Source organism: Anser cygnoides, chromosome 4, assembly GCF_040182565.1.
Source record: "Anser cygnoides isolate HZ-2024a breed goose chromosome 4, Taihu_goose_T2T_genome, whole genome shotgun sequence".
NCBI classification, from domain to species: domain Eukaryota; kingdom Metazoa; phylum Chordata; class Aves; order Anseriformes; family Anatidae; genus Anser; species Anser cygnoides.
Window position 1 is genome coordinate 62,107,236 of NC_089876.1, and position 19,100 is coordinate 62,126,335.

The 19,100-nt window shown below is 39.5% G+C and overlaps 1 protein-coding gene across 2 annotated transcripts; it reads left to right on the top strand.

Annotated features, from left to right (window-relative positions):
- The first annotated feature begins 54 nt into the window (after positions 1-54).
- Positions 55-18,541, top strand: CNOT7 (CCR4-NOT transcription complex subunit 7). 2 transcript variants are annotated; one of them, XM_048049822.2, is made up of 7 exons: positions 55-192; positions 679-892; positions 1,198-1,391; positions 4,264-4,425; positions 10,252-10,396; positions 15,134-15,244; positions 16,821-18,541. In XM_048049822.2, the coding sequence occupies exons 2-7, from the start codon at positions 776-778 to the stop codon at positions 16,947-16,949; spliced, it is 858 nt and encodes a 285-aa protein (XP_047905779.1). In that variant the 5' UTR covers positions 55-192; positions 679-775; the 3' UTR covers positions 16,950-18,541. The 2 variants fall into 2 exon arrangements, with proteins under 2 accessions (XP_047905779.1, XP_066852902.1); XM_066996801.1 differs by lacking the exons at positions 15,134-15,244; positions 16,821-18,541 and adding an exon at positions 12,003-12,205.
- The last annotated feature ends 559 nt before the right edge of the window (positions 18,542-19,100 follow it).

The window sequence follows — 19,100 nt, forward strand, 5'->3', positions numbered from 1 at the left end:
AGGAGGAGGAGAGCTGGGGCGCGGCGGTGACGTCATGGCTTTGTGCGGCGGGGGCGGCGCTCTGTGCCTGCTGCGCGCCCACTCGCGGCTCCGGGCCGGCGGGGCCGCCGCGGGGCCTCGCAGCACCCGGCCCGGCCTGGCCTGGCCTGGCCCGGCCCGGCCCCCTCCCGGAAGACGGCCCCGAGGGTGAGGGTGAGTGCGGGCCCCCCCGCGGGGGGAAGCCGTGGAGGTGGGGAGGCCTCTCCGAGGCCGCCCCCGGGAGCGGGAGGGAGGCCCCGGGCCGGCCGCCGGCCTCGCTGCGCTGCCCCGGAGGGGGAGTTCGGGGCCCTCGGTAGGGCCCGGGGGTGGTGGGGAGGAGCCGGGCCCGGTGCGCGGCCTGCTCCGGCCCTAACGGCGGCCCCGCGGCTGGTCGCGTGAGGGGGGTGTCGGGCGCCCCTCCGATCCCCGGGGCGCCCCTTCGGGGCGTTGGGCCGCGGCCGGGAGGCTTCGTTTGTGCCCCTTGCTGCTCCGGGGGTCTGCTGCTGCGCCTCACCGCGTGCATCGGAAAGCTGCGGGGGGTTGGGGGCCGAGCCATGCCGCTTTTACGAACCATCGGCGAGCAAACCTCGTCCGTATCTCTGAGCTTTTCTTCTTCCCGTAACTAAGAAATAAAAACCTAACGCTTTATTTGTCTCTTAGGTAAAAAAAAAAAAAAAAGGGGAAATAAGGTCCTCTTTATGACACTGATCCTCAGTCAAGTGTACCTTTTGATGTATGGTCTCTAAAGCCCCCCACTATGCCAGCAGCTACCGTAGACCATAGCCAAAGAATCTGCGAAGTTTGGGCTTGTAACTTGGACGAAGAAATGAAGAAGATCCGCCAAGTTATACGGAAGTATAACTATGTAGCTATGGTAAGCGGGCACGTGCTGTTTGTCTAGGAAGTTGATGTAAAAACCACAACGATTTCATTTGATGTTAGTAAATTGTACCTTACTGAAGTCATTTATCAATCTGTCTTGGAAAAAAACAATGGAATTTTAATGATGAATTAATGCTTAAACGTTAAGATTCTGATCTATTACCTCCGAAAGCTATGCTTACTCACAGTGTTCTTTAGCCGTGAAATTGTTTGAGGCTTGAGATATGCTTTACTAAAACTGAGCACTGTGAGTTTTTATGGGTGTCTCTTGTTAAAGTTTGCCTTCTGTTCTTACAGGACACAGAATTTCCAGGAGTAGTTGCAAGGCCTATTGGAGAATTCAGAAGCAATGCAGACTATCAGTACCAATTATTACGCTGTAATGTTGACTTGCTAAAAATAATTCAACTAGGACTGACATTTATGAATGAGCAAGGGGAATACCCTCCAGGAACTTCAACTTGGCAATTTAATTTTAAATTTAATTTAACGTAAGTGTTAAATCTCTAATTACATAATTAGATGCATGTTTCTGACTTACTGATACTGAAAATGCACTACAGGCTGTAAAAGTTTCAACTATTGTTATCTACCGATTGGGAAGCTTTGTGCAAGGAGATCTTATGTCAGCCAAACGTATGCTTTCTTGCCTCATTCGTGTGCTCTCTATCTTGCCGTTAGTAGCTTATTCAGAAACGCTAAGCCGTTTCAACAAATGTTTTTAAATGATGCATTTATGTTCTGTGCAAAAGTTAGCTCTGCATTTTCATATTTAGCATTTCAAAGTACTTCTTCCTAAACATAGTTTGACTCCTACCAGTTGTTATAGAAGTGGCATGTTGTTTTTAATAATGTAGCAGCTTTTCTTGTGTTTTGTAAACAAACATTGCTATTCCTTACTCTGTTTAATTCTATAGTGGGTTGAAAGGGGATTCTTGATTTCACAGCATAATGCTTGCAGAGATTTCTGCTCCAGATTCTTTTTTTTGTGTGTGTGATGTGGTGTTTAAAAAACAAGCTTAGTTTTCCTGTCGGTCGGAGTAGTATTGTGACTTCATTTCAGAACATGCTTTTTATCAGTGATAAACGTATAAGTATGAATGTGACTTTCCCAGTGGGATGAGACACATATGTGGAGTCTAATTATATCTAGTAGCAGTTGACAAGGTTACTAAAGCAGCTAAAACAGTATCTTGACTCTTTTCCTAAGTAAACATAATTGGTCTGACGGGTTCTCATATGGCCTGATATAAGTATCAGAGCAAATGCTTCTCAAATTTAAATGTGTTGAAGGCTTGGGGATTTTTGGCAGCATTACAGGCCGATCACTGGAAAGCTTGATATACATGAGTTAAAATTGCAGCCTACAAAGGAAGTTTAGAGAACCGGCAGATAAAAAGATTCTTTTCAAAGTAATCGTGATTCTTATGAAGAAAGTCTGCTGCTGCCCCTCTTGATCTTCTTGCTTTTCTAAACAAGCAGTGCTGTGTCTTGTCACAGATATGTTTGGTCTGAGGAATAACATGCTGTTTTTAGTTTTGTTTGAAGCAGGAAAGGAAACAGATTTGATATTTTGTTATCTCAACTTGCTTGGCCATATAACTTGCTGGATGGAAGTTACCTCTTGGAAGAATATGCTAATCCTGCTGAGTACAGGAGAAAGAGGAGGAGGAATGGATTAATAGCTTCCAAACTGTGATCTGGGAAGAAGAGCCTGGGTTATGTTTTATTAATTTTCCGTGTTTCAAAGGTCTAGTAATGTCAAGCAATTGAAAACAAATGTAGTTTTCCATCCATTTGTTCCAGATGCCGCATAGATAAGAAAGTTTAGTGTGGGCGGATCTAGGTAGTCATCTAACTGACTTGTTGTTCGTTCATTGAAGGGGCGAATTTAATACAGTGGTAAGCTAGATAAGAGCTGCGTGAAATATGGATATTTAGAACAGGAATGGAGAAATGACTTTTGTCTGTTGCTAAACTTCCCTTTGGGAAGTGGCACCATGCCAAGTGTTCTGCTCCCAAAGCAAAACAGCTGTTGACTCTTCCTAGAAGAAGGCAGATTTATTTTTTTTTGTCATTCCAGCTAAGCCTTGTCACTATGTATTTTTAAAGAGCATAAACATTTCTGTAAAATAACTATCCATCTGATTAATGCAGAGCAACAAACAAGAATAAACTTTTTTTTTAAAAAAATAGGCATATAGGCATGTTTGTTTTGGATGGGTTCTTTAATGTGTTATGGAAATGGACAGGTGTTAGGAAGCTGATGCCTTAAAGCTGGAGAGCTAATGAGCAGCTGTGTGAGAGGGAGGAAAAAAGATACAACACCTCTCGAGAATGTGTCTCTGTGTTCTGATGAATGATGACTTGCTATTAGGAAGTATGAAGCCTACAACTGAATGTAATAGTCAAGTTTGATATATTGGGTTGCCTTGTCTGTTTTATTTTTGAGTATTTTTTTCATTAAAATCTATACACTGAAGAGACTTTGCAGAATAGGCTGTTGTGGACAGCAATATGAATATTGTCTAAGAAGAGCCACCTTTGATTTTTATTTTTTTTTTCAGTTAAGCATTCCGTGTATTTCTCATGTTTTAGTTTATACTTCAGAGAGAAAAAAAGCTCTATCCGTTTTGTCACAAAATACGTAAGAGTTCGCAAAAATGCTAGTGACAAATGGAACAAATACAGTGATAAAAGGGATTAAGCAAGGCGGCATAAAGGATTTTTTTTCCCTCTCCTGTAAAGCTATAGGTCCCAGACCTGGCTATTAAAGAAAAGTTGAAGTTGATGGTTTAGAGCGAAAATGGTAGGCTACCTGAACTTTAAGGGCTGGCTTGATAGGGCAAGTATTTAATTTCTAGTTGTAGTGAGAAAAGTTTTGATGACCATGTGTCTCAATATTTTTGTAAGCTTAAGTCACGGATGACAAGGCAGGGGTGGAAAATACAGCACCTGGGATCTGGAGTGTACTGCTCGTAGTTCTAGAACTTAACAGATGTTAGTGCCTCAACTATTATATGTATTTTGTTACAGTTTAAGTAACAGATGTTGTTGGGTAAAATACCGGTATTCATACACATGCTTTTCTGTGTGGAGTTCGCAAAAGGGGAGTTCAGGTGATAGGAAGCGGAGCAGGAAGTAGGCTGTTGTGAAGGAGACAAGAACAGAGGTGCTAGGAATGACGAACTGCTACTGAAGATTAACAAAAGCTGTGAAAATGGTTGTTTTTGTAATAAACATGGAATAAAGCCAAGTTGCTTCCCCTATTAAAGTCTGTGGAGTGAATACGAAAAAATGTTGCCGCGTTTATAGTCACTGAGGTCTGTACGTTTTGAAAATTTACTTCTCTTCTGTTTTTAGAGAAGATATGTATGCGCAAGACTCTATTGAGCTGTTAACAACATCTGGAATCCAGTTTAAAAAGCATGAGGAAGAAGGAATTGAGACACAATACTTCGCAGAACTGCTTATGACATCAGGAGTTGTACTTTGCGAAGGAGTCAAGTGGCTTTCATTTCACAGGTAAATTTTGCGTGTTAAGTATTTGAGTCGTCTGTGTTGATTGATGAATTCTAGAGCTTGGATTTCGGATCTGGTGTCTTAGTGGTATACATCTGCTAGTTTATATCGTGTCTATCTTGTTGGGTAAGTCTGAGAAATGTATTTCTGCTATGGCGCTGTCGTGTATTAAAAGAACAGAGCATACAGGGTGGTAGTGATATTTTGTTTTCATAGCTGATTACATTCTAACCAGAAAACTAAACTCAAAATACATTAAACTCCTAAGCCAGCAGGTGGCATTGTATCTTTTCCTATGGCAGGTGTAAGTAATAATGGTAACAGTGATAAAAGCAAACTACTTGTAAGCAGTTCTTTAGCAAATATGGTTTGTCTCATGGGAGAGACCTCAGAATTATTAGTGAAGAGTTTTATAAAGCACTTTTAAATTTGTTATAGATCTCCTGGGAGTCTTGGTAGATGAAAATCCTTCGATTTAGAAGAACCCTTGTAAGTCTTAATTCTGTCTGCAGCAATGGATATGTTTTACCATTCCTTCCATTGCGGGAACCTGTTTTCCAAGTAGAAATACAAATGACAATGCTAAATAGCTGCGGATCTTTTAAGATATAAAAGGTTTTCTGGTGTTGGTAAGATTTAAGACTTAAAAAAACTCACGCAATAGTCATTGTACATGCCAGAGATAATTTGCACTTTTTGCAGGCAGCAGTGGCTTTAGAGGCTCATTGCTGTGTAATGTGTGTAAGTTGACATCTTAAATGCTGGCTGCTAAACACGTCAACAAAGGTAGAACAAATGTTACAGCTTAAACTGGTAGTTTCTTTAGAGTCATATTCTTGTTTATCGCGCGTGCCACATTGGTGGGTGGTAATCCGTAGATGACAAAATTAAGGGCAGAAGAACCAACCCACCAAATTCTTCATCCTAAATAATTAAGCCTTGGGCAGGAGAAATGCATGTGAAATCAGAAGTATGTAAGTCATTAAGCAACCGAAAAATACTGATTGCTTTAGCAAGGAATGTAAGGTAATGGTAGAAAGCTGCACATTACAAGGAAAGTGATTCTCCACTTTCCCTGGTGGAAAGGGGAGAAAAAAACAAAAACAAACACCCAAAAAACAGTAACAGCCCCCTCCCCAACTCCACGTGAATACAGACTTAAAAGAACAAGAGGCTTTTGCTTCCTGGATGCCTAGAAAGGCAGGTGATATACATTTTGACACCTAGCAAAGCCATGGTGCTCTGTATGTAACTTTGTGGCTTTATGCTAAGAAGTAGAAAGGTTCAAAGGATTGCGGAAAATAACAGAAGAAAAGGAATTTTGTATGGTGCTGCTAGTACCTGAGATTCGTTTTTCTGGAATTGCTAAACAGTAACAATTTCCAAAGAGGTTGTAAGCCTTCTGTGCATGCTGAACAACTGCTGCCAGCCGTTGTAAAGAAACATGCTGGTTTTTCATTCAAACTGTTGCCGAATGCTGAAGAATTCATAGCTTTGGCTTGCTTAGTAGAAACATTATTTCAGCTAGACTGACTTTAAGCATACTGAAAGAGGATCTTGTTGCCTAATCTGCTTACATCTTCCAGTCATAGATGTCTTGACTCACAGTGTGACTCCAAAATAATCTTACTTTTGCTATCTTGCTACTATGGCAGCACCTTGGGGAAAATAGTGGAACAAGAGTGCTATGAACCGTGTCAAAATAACTACAAATGCTGAATCAGTGTTGAATTAAATTTCTTTCAGCTTCTAAAAGCCATTATTATGTGTGTATTTGTGATTTACACTTGACTGCAGTTTAAAAAAAAGAAAGAGATGGTTCAGGAGAAGAGCAGGGGTTCACATTAAGCCTGTAACAAGTGTTTGAACAGAAGCTGCCATGTAGAAGCAGCTACACCTGCAAAACATTGTTTCTCCAGTGTAGGTTATTAACCTCAAGGAACCAGTGTAAGCTATGCTAATACTAGCAAAAGAACACGACATTTTTACACCAGGTATTCTTTTTTAAATGTAATTATATTGATTGTGTGTGATTCCTGGCTAATACTATAGATGTGGAAGTGTAGTGCAAACTGCACTAATGGCATTTTTATTAGTGCAATTTGCATCATGTTTTGGGGATAGCTTTGTTGAAGTTCATTTGCATCTGCTAAAAGGAGTTTCTCTTGTGGATTTCACTGAAAATGTCTTCAGAAATCCTCTTAAGACGTTCTAATTCCAGCAAATGTTTGACAAACACTGATTGTCTGCAACTCTGTTTGAAGTCAGTGTGTTTGAGGCTTTTGCACTTACTTGTCAAAGCACGCTGATGGTATCTTAAGCACAAAACCGTGGAGTAATGGGTGAAATTCTGGGGATGCAAAGACTTCAAGTAGCTATGAAATGACCATAGGTCACCAAATATGCCACAAAAGAATAGCAAGCAGCCGTTTATAAATATACCTTAGATTGCTTGTGTTTTTATCAGTGGAAGCTTTAACGTCATGACAGCTTAGATGAAAATCTGTTTCGTGTAATTTTCCATACAGTAGTCTATTGAATAGTGTAAAGATTGCACATGATAGTTGCTGGCTATGCTCTTGCTTCTGGATCCTCAAAATGTTTTAATTACTACCAGCCCGCCGAATTTCTGGGGTTCTCAGAGTGAGAGGTAGTGTTTTGGTGGTGTTTCACTTCCTAGTCTTCAGTTTCCTGGAAGTCATGCATTTTTTTGTCTCATCTCTTAGCTTCTGAAATAGCTTTCCCTTTATATTTTCCATCTGCGTTTCATGTAGCTGCTTTGGCACCCTGACCTATTGGCAAATCTGTGTGGATCTGTGGTTCTGTCAGGCATGAGTGAAGAAACTTTTTGCACTCTCACCAGTTCTTATATACTGCAACTTCATAAGAGACTGTTATTTTGTGTGTGTGTGTGTTAAAATGTACTTGGGTTGATCAGACGGAGGCCAAGCACTGAGTTCCTAATTCTTATCACAGCTAAGAGAGCTGTAGATGCCTCATGGTCTAACCAGTTATAAAACACAAGGGCTCAAATGCTGGTTTTTGGGTGCTTGGCTTACTGATAGGCCGAAGTGTTGAGTGTCCACCTGTGTGCAGCCTTCTCGTTCTACCTCAGGAGACAGTGCATATATGTCTGTTAACCCAGATGTTTTGGGGAAGTTGGAAAGTTCCTAGCCATTGCATTTCATTAATCATTTGTGTCCAACTGCTTCTAGTAAAACTTAATTTGTTGGCTTGTTTCTGAGTGAATTTATAGCTAGTTATAAAATGAAGTCTTTTTCAGCCCTGTCAGGTTTTGGTTTATTTCAGAGGCTGTTTGTGCTCGAGTAAAGTTCATTGCTAATTGGCTATCTGATTATGTTTTTCTGGATAATAAGGGAAAGGAATATTCACATTTGATCTTTTCTTGATGGTCTTGTTGCCTAGAGCCATCCAGATTGATTGAGTAACAGTGGTTGTAAGCATGCTTATGGTGCTGTGTAGCTCCAGGGACTGTGGCTAGCTGCAGTTGCTAACTTCAAGTGATTATATTAGAAATGGTGAAAGCTCTTTAAGGAAAGGAAGCTTCTGTGCTCCAGGGTATAAGCCAACCGCTAATTGTCTGTTAGACGATTAGAAGAAAACTTCACTAATGAGCAGGTAATTACATAATTGCTCACTGTGGACTTTCCTACACTTCTGTTAACAATTTAGCAGTGGCCACTCAAAATGTTTTGAACTGAATATTACCATAGTCTTGAATTGCAGTGACCATTCATATGTCTGTGTAAGTTTGGGTGATAGGAGCGTGTTAAGCCCTAAAAGTGTACTAAAAGATTATGTAAATGCCTTGATACTGCATCGTGAGCAGTAAAGCACAGTTTTGTGTTTGCTTTTTATGAGCACAATGGGACTAAGTGCAAGCAGCTGGAACTTAAGGAATGTGAAAGAGAATTTGGTTGAGCTGGCTAAATCTTAGCCCATGTTTAGGATCCAAGAATGGATATCCGATTGAATGCTGCTATATAACAGAAGCGTAATCCTGGCTGTTAAATAAATCCACTGTTCATGTATCCCGTGCCCTCTTTCTGTGTGAAGATTCCAAGATGAATGTGTCTGCTACAATCTCCAGCAGAAAAAAAATATCTTTATATATAATTCATCATAATTGCTAACTTATGATAGCCTGCTCCCTCTCAATACAAGCGCTAAATGAATCCTTTAGCTTTTCTTACAGTATTTCCTTCCTCATAGAATTCAGAAGTGTTTGAGAATATCCATTTTCCAGTAATCCAGTCATATTTTTTTTGGAAGGGCAAATACTTTTTGTAACAGGAGGGACATAAGTATTGTTTTCTTCGCATAAAAAGTTTTGATACAGATGTTTTGTTTGAGAGTCACAAGGATGACAGATGTCAGGAATTCAGTGCATTAATAAGTAAGCTCACTAGAGAAGAGAGCTTAGTCTCTTGAGGACTGAGAGTCTCCTTAATCTTGAAGAGTGTGTTGTTGGTGTGTTCTTTTTTTGTTTTTCTGCATCCTTCTAAACAGCCTCTGTTTTGCTAATGTCTGTTTCCTTGTTCTGTAGAACAAGGAAAAGGCTTTATGCTGATACAGACCTCCCTCTCTTCCCCTCCCAACCCTGCTGCCATAGGTGATCTAATAAAATCAAGCTTCCCAACTGCTGTTTTGCTAAGTATGCTACAAGTTTTTACATTGTAAGACTTGGCTGAAAGTCTTTGGCTCCTTTGCTCCCTGGCCAGTGGCTGCTGATGCAGAGCGTGGAATGCTGCCAGCCCAGCTTCAAAGCACCAGATGCAGTGCAGGATTCATTCAGCTTGAAATTCCTATTTAGCGTATTGGAAAGCCCCTTGGGAGAGCTGCAGTAGTTTGTATCTTGTATTAATGGACTCATAGGAAACAGTCCAGTCACTCCTTGTGTGTTCAAGACTTTCTACTTTTGGTCTAGAAACTTGTAAAATCAAGGAGATGTAGAGATCTTTGTCATATACAAAAGATACAAAAACCAATCCTCTTTACCATGAGCGTGTAAGCTAAGGCCTTAAGCCTCCCTCAGAAGTCACGGGTCTAAGTGGGTGCTAAATATCTGCAGGGTCAGTAGTACAGTGCTCTCTGCTGATTTGCGTCTTTGGGATTGCTCACCTCAGAGTCAAAGCTGAAAGGCCCCAGTCAAGATTTGTCCGTGTTGCAAAATTACTGGTTTTGAGTATGATTCTCATTCAACCAAGAACAAACATGACAATGTAAACTGGGAATTTGGAGCCTATGGTGGCCACCCATTCACTTGTATTGAAAGTTGTCAGCTGTCTAACTATGCTGATTTAATTGGGAAAGTTGAAAGACAGCCCCCTCTTCTGCACTGCTGAGGATGAACCTTACCTCCAGGCATAAAAATGTGTTGGCTCTTGTGGAAGCTAATCCTTCCTTCGGATTTCGAAGAACTCTAAAAGTCTTTTCCTCTCTTTCCGCTTGTAGAGAGGAACTCCAGTGCAGGGAACCAGCTAGGAGGCTTTCGGTTTAAGGTCTTGTTACCAGATGAAGCTCCATCAGCACTACCTTGCTTCAGGGTTTGGAGAAGCTCCTACAGGCAGATTTTTTTTATTTTTTTTATTTTTTTTTCTTCTTCACTTGGCCTCCTTGAGACTAAGTAAAAATGTTTTCTCTGGAAGCTGTAACGAGGCCATTTACGTTATGGCTTAGTCTTTTTTAAGAGTCAGTCTAAATTGCATTGCGAATAGGCAAAATGCCTTCCTTTTAACTCTTGATATTGGAAGTGAAAAGGGTGCTTTTAAGTAATTTGACTGTATTGTTTTTCTTGTCAATTTGCAGTGGATATGACTTTGGCTATCTAATCAAAATCCTGACCAACTCTAATTTACCTGAAGAAGAGCTGGACTTCTTTGAGATACTGCGATTGTTTTTCCCTGTCATCTATGATGTAAAGTATCTCATGAAGAGTTGCAAAAATCTGAAGGTAAGTAATCTGTTTAACGGCTCAGAACCAACTTTTTTGGGGGGAGATACTTACTGATATAAACTTATGTTCTGTATTCTTATCTTCTGTTTGTTTGGTTTTTTTTGTTGTTTTTTTTTTTTCTTTGATAATACCGTTAATAATCAGCGCTGTTCTCTCGAACTTTGTGTGTTTAGTATTAAAGGCTATGGGTAGAGGCAGGCAGGAGCACACAATAACTTTTATAACTGCTTACTAAACAATAGCACGATGCTACTATGTTTATAGCTATGTCCAGTCTTTGTTGCCAGATGATAAACCCACGTTTGGAATTAATCCTTCACTCCCTGAGCCATAAGAACTGATGGGTTTTACACGCTGTTATTTCCTCATTGTGCAGTCCATTAAAGGGCTGTGGTCGTCTTCACAAAGGTCATTGCAACCATGATGCTGTGCAAGCCTCTTGGGAAGAGAAGTCGAGCGAAGAATGTTTAAAATGGTCCAATAAGGAAAAATAAAGAACAGCGTATGTTCAGGAGCAACATGTGACTTCTGGAAAACATGCAGTACTAGAAATTAATCTCTTGTGTCAGGCCATTGGGGCTGCTAATTGGCTTACTCTATCATAAAATTTGGAGACTTAAGTGGACTGGAGAATTAATGGAAACAAACTATGTTGAAGGGGAAGACAGCAAAGTGAAAGATGCTACAGATGGTAACAACTTTACTTGCCAAAGAACTGTAAGAGTCTGGACTGCTGCTGGAATGAGGCGCGTCGCTCATCTATGGCAATACATGACTTACTGCTTTTTTGGAAAGTAACCCGATCTTTTAGGCTTTCTTAATAAGAATCCGAAGAAAAAAGAGAGCACTGACTGTAGTACAACTAGATCCTGAGGAATGGCTTTCCACTTCATCATGCTAACCTAGTGATCTGCATGGGTTTGCAGTCCTCTGTGTCTTTGAGATAAATAGCATGTCACTTTTAAATAGTACCCTAGTTGTGTGCAAAGTAAGATGTTCAATTCCTTTTGTTAACCAGATTGATGCTGGAAATGGAGATCTCCCTTCTAGTTAGTAAGAAAAGTTTATTTACCTGTGTTCGTCCAGTTACTGGTATAATCAGCTGGGCAAATGGTTGGTTATTACAGAACATTTTAGAAGTGATTTTTCTCCACAGAGACTGGAGGAAAAAAAAATGAATGTTACCATTTAGGTGCCTTAAAGGGGTAGGGGCAATGAACCCAACCACAACAAAACCTTCTCATTTTCTCACTCCTAGTAAAGGAAAGTAAAGTACCTGATATGTTTGGTGGTCAAGAACAGTATGTATGGTCTAACTCTAGTGACCTGGGAAAGGTGACAGAGTGACATTCCATACCACCATTGCAGAGGTGATGTTCCAAGTGGGTTTGGGGAGAAGGGACTGTATTTCCTGTCATTTAATTAAGATAAACATAGTTGTATGCAACTTGCATTGTTTAGAGATCTGGATGTATTTTGCAAGATAAGAAAAACCTTCATGAGCCTTATTTCAGCACACCTTAAGAACAAGGGTGGTTTTTCGGAGTTAAATATATAGTCAGCTTTCCTGCAGTAAATCTTAATCCTTTCTTCTAACCTGCAGACTAGTCACGAGAGGAGGGGAAGGGCTGTGGACTACCCTACCCCTCTAAGCACCAGCAATGAAATGATTGTTGGACTTCTACTGTACTGAGTGCAGCTTTCTGAAACACATTGCTAAATGTTCCGCGTTGTGACTCTAAAAATGCATGCTCTTTCTCCAAAAGTATGTCACATTCAATCTCTATTAAATGGCAGAGAATTGAACTGCTGTGCAGTTGTCCTTTATTGACTTGTCTAAGTTATTTTCATACAGAAGTCACTGACTTGCAGTAATTTGTCCCCTGTGCCTCCTCCACCATGCCCCACACATCCAAAAATGAATTTTGGCCTTGAGAAGAGAAATATGCTTGAGGATTTAGAAGCTGTTCTTGTGGGATTAAGGTAGTTATGAATTTACAGTATGTTACTCAGATGGACACGAGTGTCTTTCAGTGCCATGCAGTTGGGACTTAACTTGAGACGTTAGCGTAGTACAGGTTAAATTCTTGCTTGGTCTCTAAAAGTCTTTTTATGTAGTCAATTCCATATGTTTTTACAGTAACGGCAACCCTAATAAAGGTGGGTAGTCCTTTTCGGAAACTTGCTTTTAACATGTGGGTTTGTACAGAGCAATGAACTCTCGTAGCATTGCCATGAAAACTGAGTTTGAAATGCAGTTGACTGTGGTCATGTGGTTATGTACATTTTTGTTGGCCCTTTTCTTGAAAGCTGATGCTCTGAAAAGCTGGAATGTTATAAAACTGCATTATAAGAACAAATATATATATTTAATTCATCAACTGGAAGATGGGATCTCATCCATAGCTTGTGAATCATTTTAGTTTCATTTTTTTTTTGAATCCCTTTCTACCGTCCTTCTCCCCCAAGAGTAAAATGTTCCTATCTGGAGTGCAGAAGTCCTGAAAGAGAATTTCAGTAGCCTAATAATCTGTGGACACAACTGAGTTTTATTCTGTAATTCCTGCAGTTACAGACCAAGAAGCGGTCTCTCCTACAAGTGATGTATGCTATATTTACATATAGATACACGTCATTAAAGGTGCTATTTTCAAAGCAATCTTCTGCAGGCTGCTGTTCCTGTGAATTTTGAATTACCATGTCTACGTTGCAGAGCATGCAGCCACTGTGTAAATACTGTTGATTTCTAATATTGGGTGTTTTTTCTTCCAAGCTGTTTGAAGCTGGTGTAGTCGTGCAGCTAGCAGAACATGATGATAAGTTGCAGCTTGAGAAAGGAGAGAGTTTAGAAGCAGCAAATGGTGCCTTGAAAAGGGTGCAGGCTTAACTGCTGTTGCTAACTCCAATACCTAATTACTGGGAGTTAGAAAGCAGAGGACATCGGGCGCTAATTACTGGGAGATAGAAAGCATTTTTTTTTTATCTAGACTGTCTGTATAGACTAATTCTCAAACTTACGCAAACTATATTCGTACTGTTCAAGCTAGAATAAAGCTAAACGTCCCTGTACCAGCTTCTAGTGTTGGTTACTTGATGTTACTTTGGAATGTTTTTACTGAAGTTGCCATTTTTAAAAGGAAACAAACACTCAAACCCAAAGCTATTGTCCTAAGATTCATGGAAATCTTCATAATGCTAAGTTTGACTTTCTGGTCAGACTTGACTTTTATTACTGTGTCAGTTCTAACTTTTAGTGTTACACTTTTGCCTCTTATTGCTTCCTTTCCTGCACTTGAAACAAGTTAAGGGTATGAGGACAGGTTGTCTCAGATACTAGGTAGTCTTTATTTAAAATCATTTCCACTCTGTGACACTTTTAGCTTGCAGAGCTTATAGTACCACTGGGGTTCATCTTTGGTTTCGATCTCTGTAGACCTTAAAACATGTGCCATGTGCTTTAGTCTGTTTCCAGTGGCTTTATGATGTAAAGATATAAAAAAATAAAAAAGCTGTTGTAGAAAATTGCATTCCCACATCTTACAAAGATCCCATTTACAATTTAACACAGTTGAAGGATAGACATATCTGTGAAAGCAAACTCTTCTCTGACAGGTTTGCTTCTGCAAGTGGTTATTACCATTTTTGGGGCACTAAAATGAAAGACTTTTTTAGTCACTATGCAGTTCGGGGGTAGTTTTTCACAGAAGTTGAGATTAATGGAAAATGAAATGTTTCAAAACTGCAGAAGCTTTACCTTTAAGAACAGCTGGGTTTGTAGTGATGTCTGCACCTTCATAGTGTGTTCTTTTAAACCATGTGCCAACATTCAAACCAGACAATTTCTGTTGTAAATGGTTCCCTCTTTGCATGTGAGATGCCTATATCCTTTTTGTAAGAGGTAGGCTTCATTCTGCAGGTGATATGGCCATTAAATATACATTTCTAAGAGAAAAGTGACTGTCTTTGGCTTTTATTATATTAGAAAACAAGCTACAAGATGATAGTTTTCTTTTTTGCATGTTTTTTTTTCCCCATACCCTCTTACAGCAGTTAATGAAACAAACTTTAAAGAGGCGTGGAACATCTTGTAGAGATGGAGTGGGTGCTCTTTTCCTCCTTTTCCTTTTTTTAAACTTTACCTCCTTGTTTCTAAATGCCTGCTGTGTAACATTTTCCTGGATTCCCTGTAGCTTCCTAGATACTTAAGGATGCTCTCATTTTTTTTGTAAAGGGAAGTGAAAAACCCTCAACTTAATTGTTGAAAGGTAAGTGGGGAGAAAAGTCAATTTCAAAGGAAGCCTAAATACTTTAACTGAGCGCCTCATTTGTAAGTACTTGAATACTTGAGATTGTAGAACATTATTTTTACCTTTTAAACTTTCATTCAAATGTTACAGGAACACCTTGTATTGTTCTTCAGCATTGCCAGTCCTTTTGATGCCTTAAAGGATTTTTTGTTAAGTAGCAAGATCTGTTTACTGGACAGGTTGGAACAAGAAGCAGTAGTAGTTTTGTTGCTTTATTTAAGCAACACCGACACAGAACTTTAATGCAGCTCTTGATACTGAAATGTGGATTCACCAGTTGTGTATCTGTCTAGCATAGTGCCTGCTTCTGTGCAAATGTTAAAATATACCTGAAGTTGTATGTCTGGTGTAACGGGTTTTCCCAAGTACTGATAATCAGTTTTCAAATTTCAGTTCTGCGGTAGTTAACGAATGTCTTCTCTTTCAGGGTGGATTACAGGAAGTGGCTGAGCAGTTAGAGCTGGAAAGGATAGGACCACAGCATCAGGCAGGATCTGATTCTTTACTCACAGGAATGGCCTTTTTCAAAATGCGAGAAGTAGGTGGATGTATTGGTTTTATCTCCGTAGTAGTAACTTGTTGTAACTTTGCTGATGGCTGATAAGTCTGATGTATTTTGAAGAAGTCCCTAAAGGGGCTTCAGGGATCTCTGCTTTCTTGACAGATACAAGATTGTGTTTTTGCCAGAGTAAGTGTGAACTAGCCCTACAGATTCCCTGCTTAGTTGCTGTGAGCATTGCTTCCCAAAGCCAGGCATATGATGGAAAAAGGATTTATTTTTTTTTCCCCTTTCCTGTTCTGCAAAATTTCTTTCTTAGGTGGTTGTTGCAGTGGAGCTGCTAGAGCCAGCCTGCTTTCTGAGTGGCTGTACTCAGGCTGCTTTTTGCAGACCTGCTTCTCAGTTGTAATACCCAGCCAGCGTGTGCTGCTGCTTGTGACAGGCCTAGTGCCAGGGAAAGAGCAGGTCTGTCTGCGCTAGCCACTTTTGGTATGGTTATACTAAATACTGACTCACAGCCTGCTGTGGAGAATGCCCATGCATTGTTCATCTTGAGTTTACCATACATAAGCACAGATAAACTAACTGAGATTCTAAACAATTATATATCAGTTATTTAAAGTCTTACAGAAGTGGAAATTAAGTCTTACAAGCTTTGCATATCATTGCTACTTGTCTACATACAATAGGAAGATACTAGGATATTTTTCATGAAGGGGCTTTGTCTTGAAAGCAGTTGTACTGGACAAATGCTCGGACATCCGAATGTGGCATTCTGTCAGGGGGTTGGTGTCATTTACCGTATCAAAACAGGTGACGAACGGCAAACTTCTTCTTTTAGTGAGGTTTAGTACTGGATGCTGAGGCTTCTACCTCCTGTGATCTGGCCTTTCGTATAAAGGAGAAACTGACCACAAGTTTCTGACAGCTGCTAATGAGATAACCAGTGAATAATAAGTGCTGTGGCTTAATCTGCTTTGCTCATCGTAACACTCTGTTCTGCCTCCCCTGAAACTGTTAGCATTGTTGAGCAGGTCATGGGCTGCAGGAGATTCTGTTTCTGGTATGATCCAAGCATCATAGCGTGGTGCTGCTAACTGCATGGTATCGTTAGTATTTTACTCTTGAATTTGAAACAACATCCAAAGCAAATAAAGGGAAAGTGTCTGATAATCATACCTAAAATACTGACTTTCTAGTTAGTTTCTTAGATAAAAGGTTCAAACCCATCATCATTTCTTTAAAACGCAGGTTGTAACATGGTAAATTACCTGCTTGAATTTGTCTACCCAAAGCCTCTTATTCATAGAAGTAGAATTCTGGGGTTTTAGTGAAAATCATTTGTTTAAATAAACAAAAATGGATTATGATGATTTTTTTCAGTACTTTCAGAGATTCTTTCTAAATATAGCATTCCTAAGTAAGGATGCAGTAGTCAGCACAGATGACTATGCTTAGTGTGCTTTTTTAAAGCCTTTTCAGTTGAGTTAATTGTTTAGCAATGTATGTGTAAGTTAAAAACTTAGTTTTAAAAAGTCTTTAAGCCTTTCTATAGTTCTGTTTGAACTTGGCCTTTTCTTTGGCAATAATTCATGTCTTTCTTTTCACACTCTAGATGTTCTTTGAAGATCACATTGACGATGCCAAATATTGTGGCCACTTATACGGCCTTGGTTCGGGGTCATCTTATGTACAAAATGGCACGGGAAATGCTTATGAAGAAGAAGCCAACAAACAGTCATGACATGAAAGGAAAGGCCATCTTTTTGAGCTCCAAATGCTTGTATATAGGTTTTATCTCTGGTTGAACCCCTTGGACAATAAGGCTTTTTTTTCCCCCTTTCTCAGCACACTTTCTTTTCTGCCTTTCTATGTACTAAACCTGACTGTTGCTATCACAGATTTTGATCTTAATATTGATTGATATGTATAATTTTATGGGTTACTTTTGGAGTCATAACTAGCCCATTTGTAAAGAAGCACGTGTAGGATCAGTGTGGCAGAGAGAAGGGGAAAGCTAAATCAAAATGAATAGTATGGTAAACTTACTTATATCGGTCTTTGGTCTTAGTTTTTTTTCCTCTTTCCCCTCCCTTATCCAAATTAACTCGCACTGATTGTAACTAACTTCCCTATTCATGTCTGTTCCTTCCAGTATGCAGGCGTTTTAGCTATTCAAGATTGTGGACCATCAGATTTGCACTTTAGAGGGCGACTGACTCAAATCCTCTGCTTTATTTCAAGTTTTTTTTTCTCTTGCCCTCAGATAGAAAACAATCATCTTCCAAGCTCAGCAGCTTCACACTGTATTTCCATGGTATCTTAACCCATAGAACATGACTTATTTGCTGCATAATCTGCATTTATTCGAGCAAAAGAAACTACTGAAATCATAGTAACTGCTGTTATTTTACTAGCGTTCAGTCGTCAAACACATCCTGCACATGTCAACTACTGGTTGGCCTGCTGCTTTAAAACGGCTCTGTGATGAGGGAAAGAAGCTTGAAAAAACAGCTTTACACCCTTCAGGAAAAAAACAGCTTTGGCTTTAGCATTTTGCCACTAAGCCAAGATTTGAAGGATATTGGAATAGTAGGAATTTTGTAATGGCGCACTTCCCTTGATTAACTTCTAGCTTTTATTCTAGTAATGTTATACCCTGAATATTTTTTATGAATTCATATTTATTAAATACATGATTTGATAATTTTTGAAAGTCAGTTTAGGTAAAGATAAAGCCCAAAGATCTGAAAAAAATACTATTTAATTGAATTATTAAATTAGGACAATTAAATCATGCTCTTTTGTAGTCGATACAAAGACAGCTGTTGCAGATATTTGTTGTGAAACAACGAAATATAAATAACTTATAGCTAATAAAGTTACCTGAGGAGTGTAATGCTAGTTTATTTTTGAGTATATCTTAGCAATATATTTTAGATATATTGTTTTAAAGGACCCTAAAGGATGTTCTTAACTCTGCATACCATGTGTACAGAGCAGTTGTGCAGGAAGGATTTTTGGTATTGAATAGCTAAATACTAGCCTGAAATGATGGAATGTGCGACATTGTGCGTCTGTGTGTGCGTGCGCGCGTATGTGTGTGTTCAACACAGAAATCAATAGTAGAAAAATCTCCAGATGTTCGCCAAATTACTCTGTTTTACCTTGTACTTCAGAAAAAAAACACAACACCAAACACCTTTTTTTCATTGAGTTACGATGATGTAACCGGGTGGTCCTTTTTAAACAACGAATAATTTGCATAACAGAGGGTATTTCTTTTTAAAGCTTTTGTAAATAAAGGCCTAAAAAATGTTTTCTTACATAACAAGAGACTGGTGGTTTTGTTGCCAATTTCTTCCTGGAATGTGTGCATTATAATCAATTCAATTCTGTATGTTGTTTTCTTTAGGTAAGATAGTTCTCTTCCACTGTTAGTAAAATGATGTCATTCACTGCTTGCTGACTGGTTCCACTTTCAGAGCAGAATTCTTTCTGTACATTATTGAAAACTTCATTCCAACTGACCTGAGTTGCAAGGGTAGTAAATACACTTCACTGCTGAGGTGTTCAAACCCCGTTACTGATTCCTTTTAGGATCATCATGCATTAGTTGAGGGTGAGTTATTTTATTTTTAACCTTGGCTGTCTTTGGCTTTAACAAGATAGGCGCTGTCCGTTAGGCAAGCAGGATGCGTTCTTGCTGGGGCATGAAATTCTGTCTTTTAACCTTTGAACTCAAGGTATGGAAATTTCACATACACGTGGAATGAAGAACCCCTGAAATATTTGTTTTAAATTGTAGTAGCTGATACAGCTATACGTGGTTAACTTTTGAAGGGAATGACTCTTCTGAGAACTTTGGGGTTTTGTTTTAAAATAACTTAAGTTG

Excerpts from the sequence above, each read along its gene's own strand:
- CNOT7 (XM_048049822.2), top strand. The coding sequence starts at position 776 with ATGCCAGCAGCTACCGTAGACCATAGCCAAAGAATCTGCGAAGTTTGG. Across the intron at positions 893-1,197 it reads AGTATAACTATGTAGCTATG|GACACAGAATTTCCAGGAGT; the intron begins GTAAGCGGGCAC and ends CTGTTCTTACAG. Across the intron at positions 4,426-10,251 it reads AAGTGGCTTTCATTTCACAG|TGGATATGACTTTGGCTATC; the intron begins GTAAATTTTGCG and ends GTCAATTTGCAG.